We start from the raw sequence: 24756 nt of genomic DNA on the forward strand, positions 1-24756 counted from the left end.
CCTAGAGAAGGGTCCATAAGATGCAACCATAGGTCAATATTAACAGACCTCAAAGAAGTTAAGCCCTAGTTTGGGATATTTAACACATTGTCTGGCTGTTTCATGTTACAATAACTCCCTGGAGCTGTAAACATGCAGAAATGATTTTCAGGATCACCCAAGGCATTTATATTAGACCATAGGATATTTTCCTTTTTGGCTGTTTCCAAGGCCTCTTGAAGGTGACCTTATGACCATTCTGATGATATACTGAGCTTGCACAGGTTTTGTTTTCCCCTCTCAAATATTTTATCATAATGTTTCCTCTGTACAAAATAACTGATACAGTAACATGCCTATAAGGCCATTTTTGGCCAGTTGTTCAGGGTCATAGGAAGTTGTCTTACATTGAGTAAACCACTGGTTCAGCTAGGTTACTACTGATCATACTGATGGGCGGTGGCTCTCCAGAGTTTAAAATGTATGTTTTTCTAAGAAATACCAAGGACTGAACCTGGGACCTTTTAGATCAAAGCATGTCATATACCACTCCCCCATCTTTGAGTACTCTAGTGATATGTGGTAGTCTGGAAGTGTAAAACCATTCATACATAAAACTGAATTTTAGACTGTGTTGTAAATTGATATAACCCACCTTGGTGGCCCAATTTAAGACTGAAAGGCAGATTTTTTTAAAAAATAAAAAATAAATGGTGTGGTGCTTTCCAATCTACAATTGCATGCATGAACCTTAGTAATGTATGCACTGCATAATTATTATCACACAAAACTTGCTATATTAGCTTGCATTATCTTGCTTTTCTGTGTGTGTTAGCAAAAGTCATGATTTTGGTCAATTAATATATGTGACTTGAGAAAAGTAATGTTTATAACCACATGGCTTCAGGTAGTCCTCTTTTTGTTTATACTTTGTCCTTAGGAGTTGTTACGTTTGGAGTCTTCAAATGATTAGCAGTTGGTCTCTATAGCTTCTGACCTGAACTGGCATCGGTTTTCCCTTTACTTGAAGGAAACTGTTCAAGCTCAAATTAAATATTTAACAAAGTGTACTAGGTTGAATTATTTAAACAACAAATAATAGATTGAAGAAAGTTGTTTTCTCTGCTGATTTTTTAAAAAACCTGTTTTTGCTAACTCTCCTTCCACGTTTTTGCTGATGACACTAAACTGCAAGAAAATTAGACCTGGCTTTCTTTTTCTAATGGTTCTGTCAGATTCTGCCACGACAATGATATTTTTTCATTTTCAAATTCCTTAGGTATTTTTGTTAGCTGGAAGGAAGCGAAAGAAGAGCAAAACCTCAAATTACCTCATCTCCATTGACCCAACAGACCTGTCACGAGGAGGAGAGAGTTTCTTTGGAAAACTAAGGTAAATGTTTATATGTTTAAGGCAGGGATGGGAAACTTATGGTCTTTCAGATGTTGTAGACTCCAGTTCCCATCAGCCCCAGCTAGCACGGCCAATGGTCAAAGATGATGAGAGTTGGAGTCCAATCACATCTGAAGGGCCTCTGGTTCACCATTGTTGGTTTAAGGTATAATGCAGAGAGTCATAGGCCCTGGTTATTTTCCTACCTTCTGATATTATGCATTCTTTTCCTGTTAATGAAAAGTTGCTGTTTAAAGGAATTCCCAGAAGAATCAAGCAGTCACTGTTCTTCGTCTTGCATTATGGAGGCAGTCAAAAGATTTCCTGTCATTCTTTTTTTTTGCTTTCTATTCACACACTGCAATAAATCTTCAGAATGCTTGTAACATAACTCAGTTTAATTAACCCCTTAATCCATTCTAACCATCCTTTTTATTTATACAAGTTGGAATGATTAAAGTGGTAAGAATCCCCTTAAGAATAGTAAGAGCGTTGGAAAGAAGAATGCTCAAGGGGAATACATGAGCCAATGTACCATAGCGAGGAGTCGCTCCTACTGGGAGGAAGGGCAGGATACAAATCATCATCATCATCTTCTTCTTCCTCTTCTTCTTCCTCTTCTTCTTCTTCTTCTTCTTCTTCTTCTTCTTCTTCTTCTTCTTCTTCTTCTTCTTCTTCGAGGCAGAGCCATAGCAATCTCCTCCCAGCAGCAGTGTCACTGCTGCTTATGGAGAGAAGAGACAGCGAGGTTGGAAATGTGCAAGCACACTTGTGGACCCAATTCACTGCTCTTACCAGTGGATCTGCAGAGCCCCAACCTCACCACCACACACCGTCCCCCTCCTGACAAGTGGCTATTGCTGCAGCCTCACTGGGCAAACCATTCCTGGACTTAGAATGGTTGACTTGGTTCAGAGAGACCTGGGTTCAAATTCCCTTTCAGCCAGGAAGCTTGCTAGGGCCAGACACTGATCTCTCAGCCCAATATTGTGAGGATGAAAGGGGAAATGCTATGTATGCTTCCCAGAGCTCGAGGAGAGGAGAGATACAAATAAAATAAGTATTAATTCTGGGTCATTTGGTTCAGGGTAAAAATGTGCTTTGTGAATGCCTCATAACTGGTTCTCATGGGATCATATCTCTAATCCTAATACTAGGCTTTCCCTGACCCATAAGATTGGCCCCCTGTACATGTTTGAATCTTCTGAATTTCTGCTTTATTCACTTCTTTATGCTTTTATATATTTTTATATTGCTGTTTTACTAATTTAGGTTGTGTTTTTGTTTTAATGTTTTAATGATTTATTGTTTTGTTTTTTAGACTGTGCACCGCTTAGAGATTTTTGAAATGTTAAGTGGCATATAAATGTGTTCAAATTAAATAAACTTCTCTGAGGTTTTGTGAAAATTCAGAATTAATTGTATAATAAATAGTGGCTCAGTCTGGCATGCCTCTTGTTTTATACAGCTGTCCAAAACCTCAGCACTGTTTGGGATTGTCATATGACTACAGATATTATTTTTCATATTGTTTGAATCCTTGAGGCTCAGTTGATGCTGATGATTCAGTATTGTATAGTGAAAGTAATCAACTATTTTTCCTCTCTAATAGATCAAATCTTATGGGGACAAAGTTTACAGTTTACGATAATGGAGTAAACCCAATGAAAACAACATTGAGCTTGGAGGCAAGTAACCTGCGCCAGGAGCTAGCTGCTATTTGCTACGTAAGTATTATTCATAAGCAAAATAAGCAAACATTTTTCAGTAAAATAATGAATAAGCATATAAAATTATATAAACCTTTCAACGTATTTATAACTCACACCTACCACATTCGCTATATTACCGAAATTAGGGCCGATGTGACTTGTTTCTGGGGTTTACAGCCTCACCCCATCCCAGAGGAAGCCACAGAGCAGTGCTGCCTTTTGCCTGGTTGGTGCTGCTCTCAGGCCATCTTCCCAGCTCACCCTAACCACCACCATTACCCTTGCTGAAAAATAAGAGGATGCCCAAGATTCCTCTGCCACATTGTGGTGTTTCTTTAACTCCAGACATCAGATCCTCCCCAGCCAATTCCCATAGAATGAGGAACTGTGACATGTCCAGAGGAGGTCTAGCCGCTAAGTGGATTGGTATGATAGGCTCCCCACACATCCCTGGTAAGCTACCAGGTGAGCTACCAGGAATGAGACATGAAAAGTGGATTAGGCATATACCTTGCTTCATACATTATCCTAGGAGCATGGGTGCCTCTGCAAACAGTAATCATGGGAGCACTGCTGAGCATGATGAGCTGTCTGTGTGAACCATGGGCCAGTTTTAACCACACTGGTGAACAGGGGGATTAGTAGATTTAGGACTATTGTTGAAGGCTCTATTAGGGGAGAAAACCCAGGCTGATCTTCTCCCATCCTCCAGCCACCTGGCCTTGGACTGGCCTACATAAATTGCACAACAAATGCAAAGAGCAAAACATTTATATTATCACTGTAATGTGTTTTATGTAAGCCTACCCTTGAAGACAGTCCAAAAACAAACAGCTTAAAAATACCATGGCCAGATTGTTAACTGTTACTCACTGCCATAAACGTATCAGTGTTTTAATGGGCTGCACTGGCTACTAGTCTGCTTCTGGGCCCAATTCAAGGTGATGGTTTTGGCCTTCAGTGCCCTAAACAGCCTGGGACTGAAGGGCCACCTTCTCCTCCATGAATCTACCCTTTTCAAAGCCATCTCAGTTTCATCAGGTGGCTACCAGAGAAAAGGTTTTTTCTCTTATTCTAATTGTATGGATTGTTAATGGGAGACTTATGAAAGAGTGAGTGGCAACACTTTATTGTCCCTCCTTTATTTTGGTACATCACAGCCACATAGAAAAGAATGGAAATCCTTTATTTCAGAATATCATAGGAACATGCAGACTAAAGTAGAATATATATGGCTTCCTAAAAGTTAATTCCATGTGACACAGCAATTAATCTATACTAGTAATTGTAAAACGTATGCCATTCTGGTTCACTTGCTGTTTACAGACCGTTGCATTTTATTTTGCTGTTATCATTAAGGGGCCCTTGCAAATATTTCAGCTTGTAACCCATCCCCTCCTGCACTCTAGGTCAGCCTTTCCCAATCGTTGGGTCCCCAGATGTGGCTGGACTACAATTCCCATCATTCCTGACCATTGGCCATGCTGGCTGGGGCTGATGGGAGTTGTAGTCCAACAACATCTGGGGACCCAACTGTTGGGAAAGGCTCCTCTAGGTGATCCCTGGGAATGAACTGTGTAAAAAGCAAGCAAAACATTAGGGAGCACTTAGACACTGTGATGTCTGTCAGACACGACACCACTAATATTGGCCCTCAATGGCAGATCATGTGAAAATATAGTACAGTGTATAGTACAGTACATTACCTTTATCCTGTGTATTCTAAACACCTGCATCAGAGTTCAGAAAGTGCTGAATTTTAATGTAGTGTTCATTATTTCAAGAGACCCTAATAATTTTCTTATACTGTATTCATAGTGGTCTTATGGTCTGTCTCCAGCTGATTGTGACTATCCATAGGGCACAATTCTTCAGTGAGAAATGGGTGCTGGCCTTCATGTTCTCACATTAAGTCTAGGTAAATAAATTGTACAGAAGTGGGGCTCTATTTCTTTCAGTTATCTTTGGATGCCTAGGCCTCCTGTATAATAATTTACAGTGCATTGAATAAGAGGTGGCGTAAAACCAGAGTAAATGAGACTAGTGATTGTGTCCATTGATTCAGTCTGGCCGTAAGACGAAGGAAGTCTGAATTCATTTGTTAATGATAGTGAAGGCTGTTGGGATGAGTCATTCAACTACAGCATAGATGTACTCAGGATTTCTTTACCCTCAAATGACCCTTTTCTGTTCAAGTCCTCAACTTCCCTAGAGCAAAAGTGACTGAAATGAGCATCTGATATACAAGATGCAAAATGCTCAGAACTGCACACTGCATGCTCTTAATTCATGACGATCATGTGCCCCTTTTCTGTGCCTGGGTCAAGCTAACTGTCGATTCCACTGTGGCTCTGTGTCATCCAACCAGGTTTGAGTTGCACAAGCAAAGTTTTACAACTGACTGCCAGATACACAGAATGTCAGGGCTGGAAAGAAACTCTAGTTAGCATTTAATTTGTAATATGAGAGATGATTCGGCTGCCTCCTAATCAATGCCTTGGAAACTATTGTCCCTAATCCCAGATACTTAGGGCCTGGGTGAAAGAAAGGGACTTTGTGTGTGATCAGAGACACTGTCACATGTTCCTGGCTTTAGCCCTGATATTTAAAATAGATTTGAGGCTAAATCTTGTCTCAAATTAAGTCCTACACCTTGAACAAGCTTTTCTCCCAATCTTAGTAACAACAACCCCTGCCTTGCAGATCTGTAATGTGCTGGAACCAGAAAGCCTGAGGAAAGGGGGTATCCTTCATCACAAAAGTTTGTTTATTTAAAATATGTAAACGTCTTTCCATCAAAATTTTCAAGGTGGCTGCTGAGAGTGCAATTCAGGTATCTGAGTAAAACAATTCAGATGTCTTTTAAGATCAAATATTTTAGTGTCCCTTTGTATCTTAGAGAGCCAGTGTGGTGTAGTGGTTAAGGTGACCTGGGAGACCAGGGTTCGAATCCCCACATAGCCATGAAGCTTACTGGGTGACCTCGCCTCTCAGCTTCATGAAAACCCTGTTCGTAGGGTCACCATAAGTCGGAATCAACTTGAAGGCAGTACCTTTACCTTTGTATGTTATGGTTGGCTTTTTAGAAACATTCTTGGGTGTTTAAGTGTGGATATTTTGTTGGCCTGCGTACAGCAAGTTTCATGATCCACCTCACAGAAAAATGAAATGGGCTGTCTTCAAGTCAATTCCAACTTATGAGCAACCCTATGAATAGGGTTTTCATGGTAAGCGGTATTCAGAGGGGGTTTACCATTGCCTTCCTCTGAGGCTGAGAGGCAGTGACTGGCCCAAGGTCACCCAGTGAGCTTCATGGCTGTGTGGGGATTCGAACCCTGGTCTCCTCGGTCGTAGTCCCACACCTTAACCACTATCTGCAAAAAACATTGCATGACTGGATGATCTATTCTGACAAAACATTTTTCCATATGCACATACATAGGACAGTTTTCCAAAGTCATCCACTTGATGCAAATTGTTGCATCAGATCAGAACTGACCCCAAAACACATATTCACTAAATCCTAGGTGTGTATACTTTCCATAGCATTTTCAAAAACTCATAACTTAAGAGAAAAGCTACGTTCCTGACAGGCTTTTGTGATCCCACAGGACTGCTGCTGCTGCTGCTGATTAATCAAGCTGCAGCTGCACCTACTGGTCGCTGTAAGAAGTGCAGTGGAAGAGAGATTCCAGCCATGTAGTTAGAAATATAGCCATTAGCAAGGGGGAGAGACTGGCTGTTGTTGACCTCTTGATTTCTTACATGCAGCTGAGCTTGAATTAAACTCTGATATGGACCTCAATTCATAATTGATAGGCTGGACTACAGGGTGCCTATCATTTATGTAATTACTACAATTGACATAAGTGTGAATAATTGAGAACAAAAATAAACACACAGGTTTTTCAGTTATGTATAGTAAGTAATGCCTCAGTTAACAAATCCTCCAGGAAAGAAACTCCTTTTAACAAAGTCTTTTTTGGGTGCAGGGGGCATGGTGAGAGTCACACACTCTGACATAGTCAGGCTCCTTGTCTACTGGATTGCGGCTGCTGCAGGCAGCTGTCTCACACATGGTTGGAATGGCGCTCTTTACCAGGTGGTGCAGGCGCCTCCACAGTAAACAGTGTTTCAAGTGCACTGGAAGCACTGTTTACTGCAGATGTATCTGCTTGAGTGTAGGTGAGGATGGCACAGAGAGAGCGAGAGCAGGGTGGCGGCGGCAGTGGCTGCCCCTTGATTTCTGGTTGAGTGTATGGAGAGGAGAACTGTGCTCAAAGCTTTAGTTTGCTATAGCAAGATGCTACATGATAAAAGAAAAAAGGTGAGGCAGGCATCCCTGGATGCATTTTAGAAAACCTTCAAGTGGTCTGTATTCAAGGCTTACCTGCCCTGGTTATTTCATTTCAGACATGGTTATTGTTAGTTCTGAATAAAAAGTTTGCTGAAATAAGTTAAACTGCTCATCTTTTTTGTGGTGTAGGAACCTATCCCTATTCTTTCCATGTTTATTCCTACCTCTGGTACCAAAGTTTCTGTTATAGAATAGTGTCCAGGAATGGAGATATTACTGTACTTAACTGTGATACTAGGGTAGAAGTCACCAGATGCCAACAGAGAAATGAGCAGAGATACCCCATCTTCTCTCTCCTCTCCTTGTCTCCCTTCTGAAGTGAATGAGGAAGGGCACATGGGTCCCTCCTCTGCAGCCTCCCCTCACTCATCACTAATTTCTCAGAATGGGCCTCCAAAACTTGAGATCTAAAACTAGGGAGCTAATGTAACATAGTGGCTAGGAGATGACTGTGGATTATGCAGCCCATTTAAATCTCACCTTGGCCATGAACTTGGTGGGAGGCCTAAGGCCAGCTACTATTTTTCAGCCTCAGGATGATGTGTGTGCAGTCCCCAAGACCATTTTCTGATTTTGCCTGGAGCAAGGAATCCAAGCCGCCTGTAGTGGCTACAGGAAGAAGAACCCTCCCTCTACTGCTGCCTCCTGCATCTTGCTGGATGAGGCAACACGAGCCCATCACTTTGGCTCCCCTCAGTGCCCAGGTCCATAAAGCCAAAGCAGTTGGGAGCTGTGAAGGAGCAAACGGGACACCAGGGAGCCTTTCACTCTGGCCAGAAGTGTGGTGGTTGTGTCTCACTCTCCACCCGCACCCCTTTCATTCTTAGTCATTCTCACTGCTTTGCCGTTGTAGCTTCAGGTAACTTACTTTAAGGACTTTCTAAGGATTACTGAGATATGTATACCAAGCATTTTGAACACACTGAAGTGCTATATCAGTGTATGGTGTTGTTGATGTTGTGAATGATACTTGCTGTTTGATACTATTTCATTTATCACAAAGCTGAGCTGCAGCCTATGCTGCACATTTTAAAATTTATGCAAAGGATGCTTTGTGCAGATCCTATGTTTTCCCTTTGTTCCCTGAGCGTACAAGATGAAATAGAATGTTTTGGGACACTGCTTGTCAACAGTGGGATGACTTTTGTAGCAAATTATAAAATATTTCTGTAGGCTAATTACTGTTTTATCATCGGGGATATTTGTTCAGAAAGATTGACTTCCAAGGTAAAGATGTGTGATATTCAAAGTGCTTCTCCTATTCATTTAAAAACAGGAAACAAATGTTTTGGGGTTTAAAGGTCCTCGTAAAATGAGTGTCATTATACCAGGGATGAATATGGATCATGAAAGAGTTTCGATAAGACCACGCAATGTAAGTCACTATTGTCTGTTTAAACGCAGTAAAACTAGCTAATCTACAGTGACTATGGGTGCATTTGTTCAATGAAGTTTAAGCCAGGGATTTGCCAGCTTTGTCATAATGAGTCTCAAAGAGCAGCATGGTGGTGGACTATAGTAAGCCATGATGATGATGATGATGATGATGATAAATAGTAATAATACATTTAAATATCTAAAATTAAATTAAATGTTGCATGCTGAGGAGGAGGGATATTGAAGATGCAAAAAACTAGCTGCTGTACAGTGAAAAAGCACTTGCTTTGCATGCCAAGGGTTCCAGCTTCAATCACTGGTGTCTCCAGGCAGGGATGGGAAAAACTCGTACCTAAAACCCTAGAGAGCCACTGCATGAAGACAGTGCTGAGGCAAAGGTTTGTCTTGGTACAATGCAGCTTCCTATGTTCCTAATCTGAGTTTCACATATTACTGTAGGTGAGATTTGACAAAGCAGTTGGTCATAGTATTAGTGCTCATTCTCATAACTGCTACAGGCATGACTGTAGCTGTATATGCAGTTTTCTAACTGCAAGTACCATTGCCAGAGACAGAACTCTGCATACATTGGCCACAATCCTGTTGAATTCAATAGTCTGGTCATTGACTTTTCACCCCTATGAGCATTGAGAAAAGCCACTTGCACAGTAGTGTGGTAAAGCTCATTGTGCAGAGCGCTGTATGCTTGATGACAGAGTTTCACACTCCTCTGTGCAAAGTATTAGGGGCTCCAAGTTTGCATACATAAAAGCTGTCATGACGGCTGAAGTCCTGAGAATGGGCCACTAATGCTGAGATTTCTAATGATAGTTTAAAAAAATAAATAAATATGCACAATCTGTACAAGGTGCTAGTGGCTACAACTTTTCATACATAGTGGATGTCACACTGGCTGAAATATGTATCTCAGGAGATATTCCTGATTTGTATTTGAATATATGAAATCTTTAAATAAAAAAGCCATCTGTCTCTGTCATTGACTTCAATATGACCATCAGTAAAGGAAGCATTTGGAGAAGGGGTTCAGTAGATGACCTTGACAGGGTTACATTTCGGAAATAGTAATGACATGTGGGAGACATTTTCATATTCTATAAACAAAAAGTAGAAAGTGGGCTTTTGCTAAACCAACATCTGCATCTTTGGTTTTTTAGGAGCATGAAACACTCCTTGCACGGTGGCAGAATAAAAACACAGAAAGTGTCATTGAGCTGCACAACAAAACTCCAGTCTGGAATGATGACACCCAGTCCTACGTTTTAAATTTCCATGGTCGTGTGACCCAGGCCTCAGTGAAAAACTTCCAAATTATTCATGATAATGATCGTAAGTACAGCTTCTCTAGCAGAACTGGCTGGAAATGCTATTTTTTTGTCTGAAATCTGATTATTTGTGTAAAAAGCTGATGAGCAGAAAGAGAGAGAGAAGCGAGGGATGCATTGGGCTGGAATTTACATGCAATGCTATCGTATATTCCAATGCAAAATGGACATAGAATCCTACAATTCTATTTTGGATACACTTTGCTTAATATCCAGTCCCCAACAGCTCTGGTGACTTATATATGGAAGAAAAATGTGGATGAAGGTTGAACTTCCTGGAGACTGAACCATGTACACTTTCTTTACATTTTGGTGTCTTTATAGAATTTTTGGCATGGACTTGTAGCAGTGGATGCAAAGAGTGAGGAGAGTCTTGAAAGAGAGCATGAGGAACTAGGGCAACATGCTTTAATCTGCTGCCCTCCAGATATATTGGACTCCAACTTGTATCCTACCTAGCCACTGGCCATGCTGGCAGAGGCTGACAGGAGCTGTAGTCCAAAACATCTGGAGAGCCCCAGACTGTGGATGGCTGAACTAAAGCATTGATAACTAGCTTACAGAGGTGGCTTAAGCTGAAACTTCTATTGATGTTCTTGTACTGTGTTTCTTTGCCTTTCAGCTGACTATATTGTGATGCAGTTTGGCCGTGTGGCTGAGGATATTTTCACCATGGACTACAACTACCCAATGTGTGCACTTCAAGCCTTTGCCATTGCCCTGTCCAGTTTTGACAGCAAGTTGGCTTGTGAGTGAACAAGCGTACATCCAAGCCTCACTACAGCCAAAACCATGTGCCACCAGAAGGAGTAGTGAACAGAAGTTCCACATTTTCTCTGGTGTCATCACTGGTTTCTTACTTTAACAGAGCAGGTAAAAATTGCTTTTAGAAGGACCAACCCTTTTGCTGGAGAGAAAATATTTTAAAATTCAGGACTTTCAGGAAATATTTTTTTCCTTCATCTAGTCTCTATTTTTCTGGAAGTGGCATCAGAGAACTGTAAATAGAAGTCCTATCTTACACCCTCAGTTATGTTATGAAGATGTGCCATGATGTATTGTATCGTGGCTTAAAGTGAAAACACCATTGAGAGTGGTGTTTCTTTTTTCTAAATCCATGAAAGCTGTTGCAGCACAAATCTGGTTTTAGATTTAAGAAGTATTCAGAGGCTATAAGGATACCTCAAGATGGCATTAAATACCTTGAGAGCTTCACATCACCCACCTTAGAAACAAGACTACACGAAAGATGCACTTTAAAAAAACCACATACACAGAGATAAAGGTAGCATTTAGTCTCTTTGGCAAGACTGAACTTGATTTGTGATATTGCTTATATGAGAGAGGCCTAACGAATTTTTACTTATGATAAGGGATGGGTAGGAGAGAAGCAGGAAGCACAAGTTAATGTTGCACAAGTCACTTGTATTCCAAGGTGTCATTTTATATATGTATTTTAATTTAAATCTTACTTTCAAATGCAAATTTCATTGTTATTTTTAAAGAAGAAAACCAACTCTTGCAAAATTTGGATTCTAGAAATTATGTTGTATTACAATAGTAATTCACATTTAGGAAACTTGCTTACGTCACAGAGAGCATGCATTTGCTTTGCATATATGTCTCAGGTTCAATCTGTGACATGTTCAGTTAAAGCAGGGATGTGGGAACCTGTGGCTCTCCAGATGTTGTTGGACTTCAACTACTATCAGCCCCAACCAGCATGGCCATAGGTCAGGAATGTTGGGAGTTGTTGTTCAGCAACATCTGGAGGGCTGCAGGTCCCCCATATCTCTGAGTTAAAGATTCTGAAGGGCTGGGCTAGACCACTGATCTCGAAGAGCTGCTCCTCATCAGGATAGTCAATACTAGTCGAGATGAATTGAGGTCAGAATAAGGCAGCTTCATATGTTCTGCAGTTTAAGTCAATGGCATTTAATTACTTGCATGAAGACCTCTTCAGACAACTGCCTCTTTACAACAGTGGTATAGAAGATACTGGAGCTATTGAAAAATGTTATTATTGCCAAATTTGTTTTGCCCTTTTGAATATAAAATCTGAGCATTATCCTATGCTAAACCTACAATGACTTATACGGTCCATGCATCTTTTTTTCATAGAAAGAACTATTAGTTGCATATTGATGTGGAAGTGCCACCAACTGAGCCTGAGCCCATTTACTGCCCAAATATTTTGAAGGTTACATACACCAGGAACTTGTGTTGGACATACAAACTGATTCTTAAAATTTCCTGGATTAGATTTGCCTTTTTATTATTAGTAGATCAAATATTTCAGAATACAGGCTCTTGCATTTTCAACTTGCTTGTCTTTTAAACCCAAAGATACTAAAGACTGAGTTGAAAGGATGGGTGACTACTTTGATCCTGATTCAGAGATAGTATTCAATAAGGCATTATATGCAACATGGGAGAAAGCAAGAGGCAGGGGGCCCAGCTGTTGTGAGAAGATACTCTTTCCTGGCCACATCAGAAGAAGGCTAGGGGTGAGCACCTTCACCAAAACTGTGTAAGGTTTACTGGGATTCGAATGTATGTCATTGTGTAGTCAGCAGTGAAACTGACCCCTCCCACCGAAGTGAAAACACAGAAGACAAAGCAGCAGTGACCACTCCCCTAGACTGGGAGAAGCTTAAAATAATGATAGTTCATCCAGCACAAGGATTCGCCCAGTGAACTACCAAGTTAAATATGACAGCTGATTATAAGAGTGGCAAAATGCTTTCATGCGGCAGGTAAACAGGGACTGTGAGATGCACATGTGCTGGAAGAGCTTTACAATGGAATCCTAAAGCGGCTTACTCAGAATTATTTCATTTATTTAAAATATTTATATACAGTACCATCCGTCATCCTATTAAAGGCCAGTGTACAGCCAATTGTAGCACAGTACAAATAAAGTAATAAAACAACTAAAACTTACAAGGCATTGAAATGCCTAGGTGAATAAAAGCATTTTGCCTGGTGCCATAGATTACACTGTAGGTGTCAAATGACCCTTTTTACAGAGGACAGTCCATAACAGAGGCATCACTGCTGAAAAACACACACCCTTTTTATTTTTTTATGTTTACAAGTATGTAAACATCACTTAATATTTAGACAAATTCCAAATCAGAACCCAATAAATGAACATGAAATATTACTTAATAAATCCACATTGACCAGTAAGATAAAGGAAGTAGGTAAAGTTGCTTGTTGATGTCAGTTGTTGAATGGCATGCCTCCATTGAAAAGGGCACCTGAAAAAGGACCTCAGTACAAGATCTCAAAGCACAGGCAGATGGACATAGGAAGAATTAGTCTTAGACTGATTTCAATAGATCTTTCTCCCTAGTAAGAGTGTTTAGGATTGCAGCCTCAGAAACATGACCTTCACTTAGCTGCAAGGATCTTCTTCTTCTTGACAGTTTTTCTATATTACCAAATATTATATAATAAGAAAATTAAGATCCAGGGACTGGCTGCGAGGAGAGCTTATATCCATCTGGGCCGTGTATTTTCATACATTCAGAGAAACATGTTCTGTTCTATGTATTTGCCCCTGAAGGGTAGATTTTTACGAACATGGGGGCAAAGGGATTTCAGTATTGAAGTGTGCATGTGGATTATTGTGGCTTTAAAAAATGGGTTTGTTTTGTAGATTCTTTAGGAAAGGTAAGGGAAAGTGAAATTATCAGTAGCAATGCTTCCCAAAGTGGGCAATGGGAAGACTCAAGTGAGAGTTTGTTGGTCCCTTGGGGCAGTCCATCAAAAATTTTCTAAACAAGGGGTTTGTTTTCTCACTGTTATTAATTACAAAAAAGTCATACATTATTAACCATAGTGGGAGAGTCTATACTTTAGCACCAAGTCACTCCAAGTTTTAGATTAGAGATTTGGGTTCAGGGGCACCTGCAGGGAGCATGGTTCATAGCAACAAATTTGATTTTTGTTATCGCTCTGGCTGAAAACCAAAAAACTGTCAGGAACAAGCCTAGGTGTATTCTACCTGCACCTCAGCCTCAGTTTTCAATTTGGACCTTGAAGTAATTTGATCGAATTCTCATAGCCTCTATCTCAATAACGAAATGGTCTTATGGAGTGATGTCCCCCACCCAAATAATAACATGACCATGCTTTGCTGTCCTAAATGTTCAAAGAGTGTGTTTGTGTTTGTTACATCATCACTTTTTCTTAGAAGGTCTTGAATAGGTCAAATGTTCAGCAGGGAAAACATAACAAAAATAGGGCATGATAGAGTCTTATGAAATTATGCAAGGAGTGGAAAAAGCAGATGAATATCATTCCCAGCCCCAATAATATTAGAGCTTAGCGTCAGCCAGTAAAATCCACAACATTGTGTGTTTCATCACACAATGCATAGTTAATGCATGGAATACACACAATGAGCATTGATATGAGGCTTTCAGAAAGGGGAAGGCATGGATCAGAAATGCAATTCAGTTTGAATTTAAAGCCAAATCTATCAAATTCACCATTTCCAAAACAATATGAGTATTGAAATACAGCCAGCCTTCAAAATTCACACTCACCCAAATTTTGCGATGCAGTTTTCCAACCAAATAGTGTTTACAAAAGTGCATATGTTAAGAGAAAATGTGCATAAGAATGAATCGGTGAAAATAACATACAAAAATGCATTATATTAGGGGAAATGGCTTGCAGCAATGTGTACATTAGTCAAAACTACATACAAAAATGTCTTTATTAGGAGAAATTTGCACTGAAATGCTGGAGAATTTTCATGAGGGTTGTTTTTTTAAAAAATCACAAATTGCTGCAGAAATATGGATAACAATTAAGATTGGAAAAATGAGAAACTGAGAGAACGGAAACTTTCCATCCCTAGAAAGGAGTCAACATTCATAGGGAAGGGGGCGAATGGATGGCATAGTTAAAAAGGATATCCCAGTTTAGATACTGAATGCTCATGAAAAGTACCTGCTTTGGAGGGAAGGAGGAAAGGGGGTAGTGGGAGAGGGCTGTTGCCTTCATGCCCTGATTGTGGGCTTCCCAGGGAAATCTGGTTGGCCAGTGTGGAAGCCAGGACAGTGGACTAAATGGACTTTTCATTTGAGCCAGCAAGGCTATTATGTTCTGTTGAAAATTATATCTAGACTTTTCAGTCTGGAATTTTTTAAGGCTGAAGTTCTTTAAGTAGATGACATTTTACAGTTGCAAGCAAACTTAAGAACAATCCCTGCAACCACTGGCTACTTAAGTTCTCAAAGGAGGTGATCTGCTTCCAGGGCTCAAGACTTCCTGGAAATTTTACTCTGCTCTTGGAAGCCTTACTCTAATCCCAGGTATGTGGGAAGTTGTATTTTCTCACTGATGCGGAAAACCACTCTGCACGTGCCGAAATAGAGTACTGAGCCTGGCATTTGAGACAGGTGCCAGGGCTGAATCCTGACATAAAATAAGCCCGGTTATTACTGGTCCATCTGCTGTGCATACTAAAAGGTAACAGGGCAGGATTTCTAAAAATATATACTGTATACATTGCCAAATAAGCTCTGGTAGCCATACTTTGTACTGCCAGGTCTGTCTTTCATTCCATGTAAAATTAGAATGTATAATGGTGATCATTGGCATGTTTCAATATACATATGAAGAATACACATTGTTGCTGGTTTCCACTTTTACCTTAAAGAAACAGTATCCTGGTTTTTCTCCTCAAGGAGTGAACTAGAAAAGAGCGAGTGTTACAATGTTTTTAAAAAGAAGCAATATTGTGTAACACACTTAGCGTTGGATAGTGTGGCATTACTGCATAGACAGGGTGGCTATACCAAAAGCAGCTTTAAAAGTAAAGCAGCTGGGAATACACAAATTTATTTTGAGTGCTAGTATTAGATAATGTCTGTATGGTTATTGTTCTGAGGTCCCCTTAGCTATCCTAACACATCTGGCTTAGTACTAGGGATTCAGGAGGATGCCACCTTGCTTCATGTTGGATTTTTGCCATCTTCACTGCCGAACCTGCTTCTGTCCCTGCAGCAGCTTCCTTGAACAAATAGGAGTCAGCATAAAACAAAGAGAAATGAAAATGGTGCTACCTCCAGGAACATCAAGATCACTTCTTTATGGGAGATGGTTTGGCAGTGGTAAAAGCAGAGTTTATCTAATAGATGAAGTTTCTGATGTAGGTATCCTTTCCCCATGCCCTGCCCGGTATTTGCTCTCCCTTTCCCTTCCCACCCTATCCAAACCCTGCAAAGGGCTAAAAGCACAATTTTCCATGTTATGTAGAAGAACTGGGGTAAAAAGAGAGTAGATGGATGGTAAATGCTTCCACTAGGGCTGTGCACAGACCCCCCTATCTGCCATGTGGCTCCAATCCAGGGAGAAGGATCAGGCTGACCCACCTTTGGAGTCACTCCCAAAAAGGTTTGGGGGGGCAGGGCTCATGTATATTTAGGAGGAAGCCTAATTAAACATAAGGAGTGGAGAGGTAAGGAGACATTGTGTCTCCCCCACCCCTGACCAAGAAAGTGAGGTAAATTTCCCGTGTGATGTTGTTTTGCTAAGGGCTTTCCTGCAGGAGTGGAGGATCATGAGGGGTGGGAGCGATCCTGCATGATGCTGCAAAACGCCACCTGCACCCCTAGAGGATCACTGCCTTTGCTCATCAGGCAGGAAGGAGAGCCATGGCTGCCTCTCCCTCCTCCCTGATGCCTTGCCTCCCTGATGCCCTGACAGCCCTGAGTCTCTCTGGGTCATCGAGTCTGACCTGTAGTGATCTATGGCTGTCAGAACCCAACTGGGCCAAGCCCCGAAAACAGCTGAATGAGCCCAATTTATCTCAGGACTTGGCCAAATCAGGTGCACAGCCCTAGCTTTTACACTTTCTCTAGACAGGGCGATCTCTTATCTTTGCACAGCTTTGTTCTTAGAGGTAGAATTTTTCCAGCAGCAGAAATATCAAGGTGACTGTTGAGTAAATGTCAGGGAAATAAAGGATTAAGGTGAGCATAGTTCTGTCACTCCTGCAGAATGAAAATGAAAAGTAAATAAATTAATGCTGGCTTATAAAACACCCTAGAAATTATATTCCATATCTATCCCCCCTATATTGTTCCAAGAGAAGTCAGTCATAAAGCTTATGTGCACATATCCTTTTTCTAGACTCCTGAGGCTGCCATCCTAAATGTACTTACTAAGGAGGAAGCATGCATGGGAGTGCGCTGTTGGTGGAGTTTGCTTTTCTTGTTCAGATCTACCTTTGAGACTACTGGGATATGTCTCGTTTCAAAATGAAAGAAGCAAGGCTCAAGCTGGTGCTTAACAGAAGTGACTTGCATAATACAAGCCTAACCATGTTTACTCAAAAATAAGTCCTTCTACATTCAGTGGGACTTGCCTTATTCTGACAGGGAAAAAACCATAGAATGCTAAATATGTTTGATAGTTCACTTGAGAGTTAGGATGTCATGCAGCCAGATCCTATGGATGCTTATTCAGAAATTTACTCCCACTTGGTTCAATAGCCAGGTAAGTGTGCACAGCATTGCAGGCAATCATTTTTTTAAGCAAAGGACAACAGCTGTCATGACTCATCCTAAAAACATGAAAATACATGTCTTTTCTTGAAAAGTCTTAGCTGAAATGCAAGTTCACCTACATCTTTTCTGCTATTATACCTTCTCCTGGTTTTACTTTCCAAATTCCTCTTTAGAAGAAGCATTCCCTGCTATGTGAAAAAAAATGGGAAATGATTCTTTTAAGATGATACTTGGCATCTACTTTTTAACAAATACTGGCATCTTTAAAAGTCTGCTGCCCAGTTTTCCAGGAGCACTTTTTGATTACATTAATTGCTAAAAACAACTTCTATTCAATTAGTTGCTGAAACCATCGTCGTTGGACTTACAACAGCAATTCCTCCCTGCAGGGGTGGATGACCTATTTGGATGGTCTGCCCTTGGAGATTAATGGAATCCAATAGATTCCTGAATGCTCTGGGGGATTTTCCAGTGGCTAGAGCTGGCAATTGTTGAGTCCCTAGTCTTGCTTTGCAATGATGACACACGGCAGGCTGTTGGTGTGATTGTTCCTGAGTACCCTCTCTGACATTGCAGACCCCTGTATTGTGGCCTGGTACTCCAGGATCTTTCAGCAATGAAACAATGATGGCTACCACATGAATGGTACAAGACTTGCTATGATGTTGACTGATCACAACATAGAGCACATCATTATACCTACTATGATGGTGCAGGAAGTGAAGGTCTACTTTGCTGCTTCTATCACTCCAAGTAGCTGCCTGGTGGAACTCTTCAAAGTGGTCTGCTGCCATCAACTTAGATGCAGATTTGGACACTCTGGAGATCTGTGACTCCTTTGCAAGGCACTTTGAGGACAAAGCAGTTTGCCTCCACACCAGCCTTGACACTGGCTCCTGTCTGACTTGATCTGGGATCTCTTTTGGTTGATGCAGCCCAATGACATGGACAAGATGCTTGCAAATATGTGACTGCGAGCATGTGCTCCTTGGACCCCCTACTCCTTGTGACTGATAAAAGCTAGCTGAGGGTCCAGGGTGTAGTAAAAGTGTCATTCCACTCAAGGATGGTCCTCACCACCTTAGAAGAGACAGTTGTTTAGCTGCCCCTTAAAAACCCTGTCCTAATGCTCTCATTTTGAGGAAGGTGGTTGAGTGGGATAGTGGCTGCCAGCTGCAAGAATTCTTGGATGATACTGATTCTCTTAACTCATTCCAATATGGATTCAGGTCTGTATTTGGGACTTAATTGGCCTTGGTCATCCTGATGGATGACCCTGTTTCTATTACTCAATCTCTCAGCAGTTTTTGATACCATAATCTATGGTATCTGCCTGCATTGGTTCTGTGGAATGGGAATTGGAGGAACTGTGTTGCATTAGTTCTCCTAGTTCAGAGGCTAGATTCAGAGAGTGGCATTGAGTGACTATCAGCCCCTGGCAAGTGTGCTGTGGGATGCCACTGGACATCATCTCATCCCTGATACTGTTAACATCTATATGAAGCCACTGGGTACACTCATTTGGGGATTTGGAGTGAGGTATCACCAGTATGTTGATGACATCCACCTCTGTTTCTCTAACATCAGAATCAGGTGAGGCCATGAAAGCCTTAAACTGGTGTCTGCATGTAGTGTTGGGCTAGATGAGGGCCAATAAACTGAAACTGCACCTGGACAGGAATAGCTTGGCTAGTGTGGTTCATGCATTGATATTCTTGAGGTTGCATTATTGCAGCGTGCTTTATCTGGGGTTGCCTTTAAGGTTGGTTTGGATCTGGCATCGAAATATAGCTGCCCTTGTCCATTCTGTATTCTATGCAATACAAAATAGGCCTGATCGTGCCAGTCACACAAACTGTATAGCTTACCCTCTGTCCATATGAATTATTACTTTTATAGCTCCATGCCAGAAAAGGAAGTCATTGCTGAACCCTTTCCCTGCTGTCACTTCTCCATTTGCCACTTCTCCAAATCCTCAGACACTTCACCCCACCCGCACTCCAGGGCTCCAAAAACGTTTTGGAGGACTTCTTATCCTCATAATTACTCGACACCACATCTCCATCTCCCAAAAGTGCTTTTTCAGAACAGATGTGATTCTGAGCGTGCAGGTGCTAAGGCCTTGAATGGGTGGCCAGAGAGAGAGGTGAGCAGGAAGGTGGATGTTATAGTGATGCAGTTTTGTGCTCCACCGTTAGGGAGAGGTGCCACCCTTTGGATACATCAAAAATTAAAAACTAATTTTCTTAAGAGCTGAGACCACTGACATTTTCTAAACTTCTGAGGGGTTCTCCCCTCTTGCCTTCTGCTGTTCCATGTATGAACAGTTAATAGGTCAAGCTCTGAAAATGGATCCCTTTGTAGTTTCTGAATTCTCTGCGCTTCCCAATTTCCAGTAAAAAAGAAATTGGAGAAGTTACAAAGAGAGGATCTCTGTTGCAAAGAAACCAGGAAATGAGCCTTGAATCCATCATTGTAATTATACAAGGGAGTAGATGTAACTGTAGTCTATGGCTGCAATCCTATACACTTATTATCTGTGAGTAGGCCCATTTGGCTGCCAGTGATTAAATAATATTTCCATCATAATAATGAGCAGGAGTCTGCCATCATGTTCAAATTTCATTTTTCATTGAGTATATTTTGGAATGACCTCTTCTGTGCTTCCAAATGGGTATAATATTGCAAATAGTCCTTCAGATATCACAAATGGGTAATTTGCAGCAGGTTCTTTGGATTTTTCACAGAAAGGGTAAATCCAGATTAAATGGGGAGAAATGCAGACTGGCATTTTGATGCCAAGAGTATCATATGGATGCTGTGAAAAACTTGCATGCATAAGGAGCACCCATCCAACAACAAAGGCGCATCTGGAAGCACCCTTGTCCTTGCTTTCTTACCACTTCCACTGAATGGCTTTTTGGTGCTTGTTTCTTTCGTTTGTTTAAAAAGGGTCTTTTTCATGGATTCCCCCAAAAACCAATAAACCAAGAACTGATTACATTAAACACTCCTCAAAATAAAATTGGATCTCAGAAACTAAAGTATATCTACATAATGGAATTAAGCTAGCTGAACAGACATTCCCTCCTGTTTTGAACAGCGTTGCTAGGGATCTCTAGCACAGTAGTTTTGAAACTGTGCTCCAGGGAATTCAGATCCCTTAACAGTTTGTCATAACTTCCTCAAGGAGAAGATCAGTAATGGTGGGCAGGTTTTCCTTAAACAAATATTGCCCACCATTAACAACCTTCTTCTGCAATGAAATTGTCATGTTCACTCTGGGTGATCTCATTGCTATCACTGTCATGTGAAGCAAGAATGAGCCCCTCCCCCCAAGCCTTGCCAGCATCCCACATGGCTAGAATGCATGCCCGAGAATGTTTCCTAGAATACGCTGCAGCACACGGGGCTTTTATGGCAGATATGTAGAGGTTCCTCAGTAGACAAGTCTAAGCGGAAAGGGTTTCCTAAGTTTGAAAACTCCTCTAGCGGGCATTTTAGCTCCCAACAGCAGCAGCAGCAGCATTCCCAAGATGCTTTGGACAAAAGACAGAAGCCATGAGTGGTAGACAACAAGTATCAATTTGTAAGATGGATATGGGCTATATTTTACACTGTCATGGTTCCTATGCTACTGTATTAAAATATATCCCAGAAAAGGAAAAAAAGAAAGAAAACATCAGGCCACCTGTTTCATGTGCCTTATTTAAGAGACACTTTAAGAAATGTTACATTTTGATAGTTACGCAGCTTTTACTAAGAGTGAAATTATGAACTGGAAAAGAACACAATTCCATGCATACTGGGAAACAGGCAAATCAGTCACCTGCAATTTGGAAAATTGTTAAATTTTCTAGAGATGCCCTAAAGGACAAGGAAGTCTTTAAATTCAGGGTTTTGGTTTTGGTTTGCTTCTTCGCAAACACACGATCTTGAAAAATGTATTTGCTGACCTTCTGGGTCACTTTCCTACCACTTGAAAGCATTGGCTCTCAGCATGAAATATAAATTGGACTTCATTTGAAAGCAGTAGTCGAAACATCTGTGATTTGACACAAAAATAAAAGTGCCACTATTTTAGATAATACAGTAATACAGGGAAAAAAAGTCCTGCAAGGACTTCAAAAACTGCAATGCTCAATGTCAATGATGGCAGACAAATGCACCACATCAAATGGTAGAGTGCATTCTCTGTTCCTAAATTGCTTGCATAGAACGTTTGGTTATATGGGCATGCCTGGAGGTTGTACAGCCAAATGTACTATTTAGGGTGGTGATTATTTCATATGAATTAAAGGAAACGCAAATGTTTGCAGGGTCAAAGCCAAATATTTATCCCTTATAATATGCATTTATATACTTAGCCAACTTCAAAATCTTTAAGGCAAAGGGCTGCTTCTGATATTGTGAAAGCTTATGGAGGCTGTTGCCTTGTTTGCTCAATTAGGCCTCATGAACACAAACAGCAGATCACAGGACAAAACCGTACCATCTATGTACACAGGGAGAAGACTTGAGAGGTCTTCATGAGTGTGTGTGCGTGTTTTTTTAAAAAAAGTTAGACCACCATCAATTATGTGAACTCTCCTTCTTCCAAGCAGGTTTCATGTAGGAACACTTTTATCTTCATTGGGGTTGATATGATCCTGTGGTTGGGCAGCTACAGTGCATTTGGCTATTCTTGCAGCCTCATCCTATGCCGATTTAAGCATGCCTACAGGAAAATAAAAATGAAGGGGCCCATCTCTGCATAGGCTTGGAGCCTTGACAATTTCTACCAGTGTCATTCAAGACACAACAGGATGACACAACAGGCACCTGGTTGGCCACTGTGAGAACAGGATGCTGGACTAGATGGGCCACTGGCCTGATCCAGCAGGCTCTTCTTATGTTCTTATGTTCTTATGAAATGCCAGGGGAGCAGAGGATGGAGTCTTCTACAAAGATATTTTCATTAAAAGGGAAAGCAACCTTGGAGGGTGGAGGTGGAGATTACCATGGTGTTGATAGTCCCTATGCTGGTTTGCAGATACCTCCCTGTGCAACCCTGGAAGCAGAAATATGCAGCTAGTGGGTACCTCTGCCAGCTAAACAGCAGCTGGTGGTATTTAGAATGGGAAGGTGGCACAGAAGGTGTTAGCACTCACATCCTCCAGCATGACACCTAGCTTGTCTGATTTAATAACCTATAGGAGATTCAATCATGGGAGATCCCTCTGATTTCTCTAGCTATGTCCTCACTTAGGTGAGAGACTGGCTGGAAGCTAATGCATGAAAAAGCTATGTCCAACACAGGTGGGCTCAAAGGTAAGTCTCCTGAGAGAATAATCACTTTAAATGTATTGTTGATACCAGGGTGGGCTCTAGGTTTGAGGGAGCCCTGGAAAAAATGCACCTGATGGGTTTCCTCCTCTGTTGCGGGATTACCTGGTGGCACCTGCAGGATTAAACAACTCTGATGATCAGGTTGCTGGATCTACCTGCCACTGACATTTCTTACAATGCTCCCAGAACCAATGCTTACACTAGAGGTATTGTGGGGAAAATAAATGGCAGCTAGACCTAGCTGCCTGGTGTGGGACTGAGATCTGGGCCAGGGGAAAAAAAGGGGGCCCAGGGCAAGGACCAGGTTCCCTAGCAGCTGCCAAAAGATGCCAGTGAGTGGCACTAGCCCCACTGTAGACCTCCGACCAGGGTTCTACAATCACATGTGGCAAATTCTCCCTTTAAATCTGGTGACAGCCTCAAATATCTCCAGAGCTTGAATTCGGGCAGAGGCTGTCTTGTACTTCACAGACTCCAGCTGCTCCAAAAGCAGTAAGCTGCATGACTGCTTATCAAGCTTCTCTGAGGTTCAGCATGGCAGGGATGAGCCCCTGCAGGACAGGGGTCTTCCCTCCACAGCTGTGTAGAAAACATTGGCTATTCCTTCTCGGGGAAACGAAGAGTCAGTGTGAAGCACAAATTTCAAGTGGTGACCAAGGCCAGCCAAATGTGAGGTTCCTTGACCCCATCCTCCTCTTCACTTCTTCCTAGAATCATCTAGCCAGCACGGGGGGGGGGGGGAAGGTCCTTTAAAGAAGTTGGCAAAAAGCATCTCTTTTTCCAAATTAGTTACTTTGAATGTTACTGGCTGCTTCAATGTTTCCTGTGAATAATTCCCACCCTCTCCCTCTCTCAATGCGCGGGGCCTATATTTCCAGTGAGATCAACCCTACAAAAAAGAAGTTCAGATTGCAAAATACAACCCTGCAAAAGATAGAAAACTGTAATTTGAAAGCTGACACCCCAAGACATTTTGATATTCAAAGTTGGACCTTACCTTCTCAAACAGCCAGATCACCTTTATCCCTTGGCTTAAAAATGGCCAGCAGTGAACATGCAAGTTGTGAAAAGAACCACAACTGAGGGTCAAACTGACATGCAACATTATTCTGTGCAGTTATTCTGAAGGGTCTGTCCTATCATTCACTAGGTGGCTGCTGAACTATACACCATACATGTTTAACTATGTAGCCAGGCATATGTATTTGTAGGATTGAGCCCAGAATATCTGGGGTGTTTAACTTACATCAAAAATGTGTTTTCTTTTGAAACCCAGCTGACTTTTCAATTGTAGAAAGCAGAAATTTGAGGTGCTAGGTGAACCAAGTTTGCTAGCAGTGCTATCTCCCATGGCTAACATTTTCTAATTCATCACTGTGCCTTTCTTAAAACAAACCAATGATCATTATAGTGGAATTTGACAATGTTCCTGTCTCAATTTGTTTTAAATTGTGTTTGGGTTATTTAAAAAAGTGGGTGGGAGTGGGCTAAGAATAATTAGGACTGAACAAATATTTAAATAGTCATATTTTTGCATAATGCTTAGAACGTGTTATGTCAATTTGCACAAGACTGTCTTGTCCTGTCTGAGCAGTCGGGCATTCTTTTGTTTGTTTGTTTAAAATTATATCCAGTTTTAGATAAATCTGAGGGAAAAAAATGTGCTTTTATGAAGTCAATTTTTAAAGAAACACTTTGGTATTCTGAAGCAAATGTATTTATTTATCAGTATGTGTAAA

The 24756-nt window shown here is 41.2% G+C and overlaps 1 protein-coding gene across 8 annotated transcripts in view; it reads left to right on the top strand.

The window, feature by feature from the left end:
• TUB (TUB bipartite transcription factor) overlaps positions 1 to 14748 on the top strand; it is a 193143-nt gene extending 178395 nt beyond the window's left edge. For 3 of the 8 annotated variants that reach the window (XM_061610310.1, XM_061610313.1, XM_061610315.1), the window contains 5 exons: positions 1259 to 1371; positions 2984 to 3098; positions 8717 to 8815; positions 9993 to 10164; positions 10783 to 14746. In XM_061610310.1, coding sequence (XP_061466294.1) covers positions 1259 to 1371; positions 2984 to 3098; positions 8717 to 8815; positions 9993 to 10164; positions 10783 to 10916 — 633 coding nt within the window. In that variant the 3' untranslated portion in view covers positions 10917 to 14746. Of the gene's footprint in view, positions 1 to 1258; positions 1372 to 2983; positions 3099 to 8716; positions 8816 to 9992; positions 10165 to 10782 lie in introns of all 8 variants that reach the window. The other 5 variants (XM_061610312.1, XM_061610314.1, XM_061610317.1 and 2 more) reach the window with 3 other exon arrangements.
• Positions 14749 to 24756: the final 10008 nt, after the last annotated feature.

This window comes from Rhineura floridana, chromosome 2, assembly GCF_030035675.1.
Source record: "Rhineura floridana isolate rRhiFlo1 chromosome 2, rRhiFlo1.hap2, whole genome shotgun sequence".
NCBI classification, from domain to species: Eukaryota; Metazoa; Chordata; class Lepidosauria; order Squamata; family Rhineuridae; genus Rhineura; species Rhineura floridana.